We start from the raw sequence: 7,008 nt of genomic DNA, 5'->3' as shown, positions 1-7,008 counted from the left end.
GGGGCGGGAGGTGGGCAGCCCGCCCCCATGCACGGGCGGGGCGTGGGCTGTCGCAGGGACGTCGTCGGGCCTGGTGCTGGTGTTCGACGTCCCCGGCAAGGGCCCCAACATCACGCTGAGCGAGGTCCTGGAGGAGCACCGTGAGGCCGTCACCGACATCGCCGCCGAGCTCAGCGACAGCCCGGTACGTGGCCCCCGCGCTGCCCGGGCCGGGAGGGGCTGCTGGGGATGGCCTCCCCCTTCCCAGGCGGGAGCAAGGACTGGTCTGGGGAGGCCTGGGGTCGGTGACGGGGGCGGCACTGACACGAGCGTGCGGCCCTGAGCCCGGAGCAGACGGGGACCCTGCTGGGCTGGGGGAGGAGGCCGTGCCACAGGAGAATCCCCCGTGGCAGGTAGCAGTACGGGGGAGAGGACGCAGCCAGGCCCCTGCCAACGGCTGCTGTCCTGCCCCCGCCCCACGGTGGGCACCACGGCCGGGCTCACGGCTGCGGTGCCCCTGCAGGCTGGCGCTGCCGACGTGGTGACCGCGGACGACGTGGGGACGCTGTGCGTCTGGAGGGCCGGGGAGGCGTTCGCTCTGCTCACCAGGATCTCGGCCAGCGGGTGAGGCTGGGGTGGGGGGCACGGGGCAGTGACATGGTGCAGGGGCAGCCCTGGGGGTGGGCAGACAGGGCTAACGCCCCCCCTTGCCCAGCTGCACCTGCTCCTCCGTGAAGCTGTGGAAGGGGGTGATCGCCGCCGGCTACGGCAACGGGCAGATCCGGCTCTACGAGGCGGCCACGGGGGTGCTGCGAGCCCAGGTGCACGCCCACGCCCGCTGGATCTACGCCCTGGACCTAGCGCCGCTGTCGGGGAAGGTGAGTCCCCCCTGGGCTGTGGCCCCTGGCATGGCCGCTGAGGGCACTCCCGCCCTTGCCTCAGCTAGGGCTTGTGCCCCCAGCCCCCAGGTCTCTGTGCACTAGCTCGAGCACCGCAACTCGGTGCCCTCTGCCGGGCCATGCCGGGCTCGGCGCTGGCAGGGCCCATCTCCCCCAGCCCCCTCTCTGCTTTGCCCGCAGCTGCTCTCTGGGGCCGAGGACTCCTTTGTCCACGTCTGGCAGCTTGGCCTGGACCCGGACACGGGCGACGTGGAGGTGAGTGAGGGGGGGAGGCGGCTGAGCCCCACAGTCTGAGCCTGGCGCCGGTGTGGAGCGCACATGTCCTACTCGGGCTCTGCACCACCTCAGTGCCTCAGTTTCCCCGTGAAGTCTCCACATGGCACCATGAGGCCGCGCTGGAGGCTCGGGGACATGCCTGCATCTTGGGGCTGCCTGGCCCAGCCCACGCTTCTCTCATCCTGCCTTCTCTCTGGGTCAGTCCCAGCAGGGCCCCAGCCTGGACGCCGCTGCCTGGCTCTGGGGTCCCCCCTTGTTCCCACTGGGCAGTGCCCCAGCCTGGTGCAGGAGCTGAGGCCGGGGGCTGGGCGCTATGAGGGGGTAGGAGGCAGGCTCCCCCACAGCACCACCCTGCACCCTGACCCCCTGCAGTCCACCTTTGCCAGCCCTTGGGCTTGGGGCCATGCTGCCGCAGGGGACTTGGGGGCCCTGTGGGAGGGGTCCGGCGGGGCTGGGCCGGGCCCTGGCTGGGCAGTCAGCATCTTCCTTCCCCCCCGCAGATCGAGCACTGCCACTCGGAGTGCGTGACCGACACCCAGATCTGCGGCGCCCGCTTCTGCGACCCCGAGGGCAGCTCTTTCGCCGTCACCGGCTACGACCTCAGCGAGATCATCCGTTACGGCCAGGTCTAGCTGCCCGGGGGGCCTTGGTCTGACCGGGGGGCCACGGCCATGTCCGATCCCAGTGCCCAGCTCTGCTGCAGCAGTGTGTCCCTCATGGGGAAGGAGCCCCCCGCTGGGCTCCTGCAGCAGGAGGCCAGGCCAGCCGTGTGGGGCGGGGGCTGCAGCTGTGCCCTCCCCAGGGGGAAGGCACTTGCTGGCGCGGGAGCTGGGCCCTCCCGAGAGGGAGCTCCCCTCTGCTCAGCAGCCTGCGGCTCAAGGCTGAATGAGACTCGGCCTCGTCCTGTTTCGGCCCCCCAGCCAGCACCCTTCTTGCCCAGGGCAGGTGACTGGAGTGGCACAGCTGCTGCAGCTTCCAGCCCCCGCCCGTGGGGCTCTGACCTTGCCCAGAGATCAGAGCCTGGGGGGGCTGTGGCCCCACTGCAATGCTCCAGGGCCCAGCAGGGCTCCGACAGCCCCCCCGGCCTCTCACGCACAGCCGTCCCTTCCAGGACCCTGTGTCAGGGGCAGGGGTTGGTGAGGGCAGCCCCTGCCTGGATGCCTCCAGACCCCAGGGCCCACAAGCTTTCCACTGAAGCTGGGAAGCCTGCGGCCAAGCTGGGCGAAGCCAGGGAGGAACCGCTGCTGTTCTCTTTTCTAGGTCATGGCAGCATCCCGGGGGGGTGGTTGGGGGGGAGCCTGGCAGCCGGCTGCAGCTCAGCCCTGCTCCCTGCGCCAGCCTCACCTGTGGCCTGCTCTGGGCAGCTGGGCCCAGCAGCATGGATGGGGCTGCCTCTGGGCCAGTCCTGCCTGGGCAACATCTCCGCAGCTCTCCAGGCTGGCTGTGGTGAGCATCGCTGCCCCAGCCAGGCAGGGTGGTGGGAACGGGGGCTCTGCACCTGCTCCCCCTGCCCCTGCCCCTGCCCCAGCCCAGTCTGCACTCAGGCTTCTCCCTCCAGGCAGCCGATTGGGGCTGAGGCTAAGCATGAGGGTCCAGGCCCTTCCACTGGCCCAGGATGCTTAGACTGGCTGCACAGCCTCCCTGGGGACCCTGCCGCTGGGCTTCTCCCTGGCTCAGGGACCTGCTGCAGCACCACTGCATCTCCTTACACTGGCATGAGCCCTGCCTGGGTCAGAATCCTAGACAATGAGGGTTGAAGGGATCTCAGGAGGTCACATCTAGTCCAACCCCCTGCTCGAAGCAGGACCAGCCCCAACTGCATCATCCCAGCCAAGGCTTTGTCAAGCCGGGTCTTAAATACCTTCAATGATAGAGACTCCACCACCTCTCTGGGGAGCTTGTTCCAGTGCTTCCTAGTGAGAGTTTTTCCTAATATCCAATCTCAACTTGGCTTGCTGCAGCTTGAGCCCATTGCTCCTTCTGTCATCTGCCCCCACTGAGACCAGCCCAGCTCCATCCTCTTTGCAGCCCCCCTGCAGGGAGTTGGAGGCTGCTATTCAACCCCCCTCAGTCTTCTTTTCCAGACCATATCAGCCCAGTTCTCTAAGCTGCTCCTCACCAGTCCTGTCCCCCATCCCCACAATCGTTTTCATTGCCCTCCGCTGGACTCTCCAATGTGCCCACATCCTTTCTGTAGCGGGGGGCCACAGCTGGACACAGGACTCCACATGTGTCCTCCCCAGTGCTGAATAGAGGGAAAGCATCACTTCCCTCCGTCTGCTGGCAACGCTCCTACCCATGCAGCCCAGGACGCCGTTAGCTTTCTCTGTAGCAAGGATCACCTGCCACTGCTCCCTGCAGAAGCCTCTGGCAGAGGCCTGAAGCCTTCCTGGGCAGCTGGAGAGCCCACCCCAGAGGTGGCCGCACTGCCGTAGTGGCAGAGTAACAGAGTGGGGATGGGTGTCTTGAGGGAGTGGGAGGCCATGGCCTTTCTGCATCTCCTGCCTGGAGGTCCCCAAAGTCTCCCGCATTGCACCAAGCCCCTCTCTGCCATGCGGCCCAGCCTGGGGCCAGAGCATGGCTCCCCAGGGGGGGAGGCGCTGTAGTTGCTCTGCCAGGGCCCTTGAGACACTGCCAATAAATCAGCTTGAACCCCAAGGTCTCCTGCTGAGCTTGTCTGGGCTGGGCTGGGCTGGGCGGGGGGATCCCCTTGCTGGGGCCGCCTGGGAGTCTGCTCCAAGGTGGAGGATGGTCCATCTTGCCCTCCTCTCTCCACTTGCTGCCCCCCCCCCCAACCCTTTGTCCAGTGCTGGTCTGCACAGAAGGGTCCAGGATGGCCTGGAGCTGACCTCTGACTCCTTCCCCACCTGCTGCACCCCAACACTTTGCATGGGGTCAAGGGCAGGCACCTTACACCACCAGTCCCTTCATGGGGTCCCCCCCCCCATCTGCACACTCCAGGGTCTGCCCCACTGGCACACCCAGCTCCTACGCTCCCCCCGCCCGGCATTGCCCCCACAAGCACACGGGGGCCTCCAGGCACATTACAAAAGGTCTTTAATAAAGGTTAAAACAGTCAAATACTGATGGGTGTAAGAAACCGGGCGGGGGCCAAGGGCGCGGGGCCGCCCGCTCACAGTGGTCAGGACCGAGGGGGAAAGAAAAGCCCTTAGCAGGAGCGGGTACAGGCCCCGCTCCTGGCGTCTGCACCAGGGGCTGGGGGGGCCTGCTGGCTGCCCCCCAGGCACAGGCAGAACTGGAGGGATCCCCGGGGAGACACTGCGCCCGGCGGGGAAAGAGGCTGGTGGTGTGGAAGGCACGGAGAGGGGCGCAGCGGCCCCGGGCTGCCGCGCCCCCTAGGCCCCTGCTTCTCATAGGAGGCGGCACCAGCCCAGAGCTCCCAGTGCGAAGCCAGCGAGGAAGCAGGGCCCAGGGGACCCCCTCGCAGCCCAGCCCCCAATACAGCTAGGTCAGAGGTAGCACCATAAGCTGGGCCGAGCTGGGGGTCTCTTCCTAGCTCAGCACCCTGCCCCAGCCCCCCGCGGGGGGGGGAGAAGGCCCCGCATGGCCGGGGACGCGGCGGTGGCAGGAAGCGCCTGTAAACGTGGCGGGTGTAAACGCACAGCCCCTGCCCCCAAGGTCGGGGAGCAGGGCCGGGCAGGGAAGGCGAGGGGAAGGGGGTGCTGGTGGGCTCAGGCCCCCAGGCCCTGGGGAGGGGAGGGGAGTGGGGCGGGGGGCTGGGCGCTCAGGAGACGTGGGGCGAGGGGCGCCAGAAGCACCACTTGCGGCGTGGGTGCTGCTTGCGCTGCAGTCGCTCCTCGTGCTCCCGCTCCTTCTTGGAGCGCAGGTACAAGTCCTCCTCCTTCAGGTACCAGACCGGCGGCCAGCGGTGCCTCTCGAAGTGTGCCTGGTTCTCTGTGGGCAACCGGCGCTGCATCAGCGCAGCCCCTGCCCGGAGCCAAGCCAGGGCATGGGCAGGGTGGGGAGCGCCTTCCCCACCCCTGGCTGGAGGTGCAGGGCACGGCCTAGCAGCGAGCAGGGGCATGGGAATGATTGGGAGCCCCCTCCCCACCCCCGGCTGGAGCCACAGGTCGCAGCCCAGCACCAAGTAAATAGGCACAGACAGGGCTGGGAGCCACCTACCCACCCAACCCAAGGCAGCCCAGGGGGAGGGCTGGCTCCCAGCAGGCAGCCTGGGGTCCCACGCAGCTCCCTGGGGCTGGGAGGGGGGGTCCCTGGGATGGAGCTTGGAGCAGGGCTGTGCCCCTCGTGCCCGGTACCTGGCGACATGCGTTTCATCTCGCGCGGGAAGCGCCGGCAGACGCTGTTGTAGTTGGTGCAGATGTAGTGCAGGCACCAGGCCGCCAGCTGCTGCGCATTGTGGAACTGCGGAAGGGACCCGCTGAGCCAGGGCCTGGGGACACAGGGACCTCCGAGGCCTCGGCCCACCCTGCCTGGCCCCCTGGGGCAGGGTGATGGGTCCCACGGTGCTGAGGACCTGCAGGGGCCCAGGGAGGGTCTCCCCCACCCACAGTACCTGAGTCATCTCCAGGTAGATGAGCACCTGCTCGTCAATCTCCACCTGCTGCACGTAGGCGCGGAGCAATTCATCCACCGCATACTGCTCTGGAGGGGCAGAGAAGGGTCGTGAGCTTCCCGCGGGGGCGGGCGGCTGGCACCAGGCCCCTGCCCCAGGGCGGAAGGGGGGCCTGTGCAGCCCAGACCTGTGGGGATTCCTGTTCCCAGCCAGGCGAAGGCAGCACGAAGGGTTAAGCTGCCCCCCCACCCCTTACATAACTGGCGCAGGCTGCAGGGACACATCGATCCCTGCCCGGGGCACGGGACAGGACGCAGCGTCCGGACACGCGGCCTCCGCCACTATCTTATCAGGCACTGACGTCAGGCCCCAGCCCCTGCGGGTACAGCAAGGGAGGCCTGGCCGGGACCCGTGCGGGGAGGGGGGGCCCTGGCCCCTACCTGTCAGCGCCTGGAGCCGGGGCAGGCACAGGCGGTTGGTGAGGACCAGCAGGTCCATGGCGTCCAGGTCGGGCGTGGGGGTGAAGACACCCGTGTAGAGGAACTCCAGGACGGCCCGCAGGCAGGCGCAGTTGGTGCCAGGCAGGGAGACCTGGGGGCGACAGGGGACCTGCAGGGACCAGACCCTGTCGCTCCCGGGGCAGCAGCTCCTAGCCCCTTCTGACCCCGCCCAGCCCTGCCACAGCCCGCCACGCCCGACCTGCAGCCCCCTACCTCCTGTATCCCTCACTCCCAACCCACAGCCCCTGCCCACCCAGCCCAGGCTCCCTGCAGTCTGCCAGGCCCACGGGCTTCAGGGAATGATGGAGCCAACAGCACAACAGGCACACCACGGACTGCATCTGCCTGGAGCCCCAGAGCTACGGGTGCCCGGGGATGGGGGCTGCCCCCTCCTATTCCCCAGGGGACTTCCAGCCCTTCCCTTCTCCCCCTGCGCCGGGCGCTCACCTCGGAGGCGTCGCTCTCCCGGAAGGCGCCGCGGAACATGGCCAGCATCCAGTCGCAGCCGGCGATGAGCAGGGGCTTGTGCGCCGGCACCTCCCCGTCGTCCACGCAGAAGACCACGTCTGGGGGCAGAGCCGTGGCAGAGGAAAGGGGTCAGAGCAGCCCAGCCCAGCCTCACGACGCTGCCCCTGGCTCCCAGCCCCAGGCCGTACCGGCGAGGGCGCCCGTGGCCAGGCACTCGTGGACGCGGTTGGCGCGGCGCACGTGGAAGGCCTTGGTGATCTCCTGGTTCATGAAGCTCTCCTTGTTGAGCACGTTGGCCACCATCATGCGCAGGTGGAAGACCTCCAACAGCTCCGCGATGGCACCCACC

At 68.3% G+C, this 7,008-nt stretch overlaps 2 protein-coding genes across 2 annotated transcripts in view; one reads left to right on the top strand and one right to left on the bottom strand.

Annotated features, from left to right (window-relative positions):
* Position 1: 1 nt before the first annotated feature.
* On the top strand, positions 2–3,812 carry WDR54 (WD repeat domain 54; the record flags this gene model as incomplete). The annotated part of the gene is made up of 5 exons (XM_025194486.1): positions 2–184; positions 503–603; positions 695–857; positions 1,059–1,133; positions 1,655–3,812. Coding segments are annotated over 5 exons (654 nt in total), but the record flags the coding sequence as incomplete, so codon positions are not given.
* Positions 3,813–4,507: 695 nt separating this feature from the next.
* LOC102375427 (rho-related BTB domain-containing protein 2-like) overlaps positions 4,508–7,008 on the bottom strand; it is a 3,661-nt gene continuing 1,160 nt past the window's right edge. Inside the window, 6 exon segments of the mRNA XM_025194483.1 lie at positions 4,508–5,069; positions 5,435–5,540; positions 5,692–5,780; positions 6,132–6,282; positions 6,639–6,757; positions 6,848–7,004. Coding sequence (XP_025050268.1) covers positions 4,900–5,069; positions 5,435–5,540; positions 5,692–5,780; positions 6,132–6,282; positions 6,639–6,757; positions 6,848–7,004 — 792 coding nt within the window. The 3' untranslated portion in view covers positions 4,508–4,899.

Source organism: Alligator sinensis, unplaced genomic scaffold, assembly GCF_000455745.1.
Source record: "Alligator sinensis unplaced genomic scaffold, ASM45574v1 scaffold1676_1, whole genome shotgun sequence".
Lineage (NCBI taxonomy): Eukaryota > Metazoa > Chordata > Crocodylia > Alligatoridae > Alligator > Alligator sinensis.
Note: the sequence above shows the minus strand (reverse complement) of the source record. Positions and strands in the feature narration are given on the sequence as shown.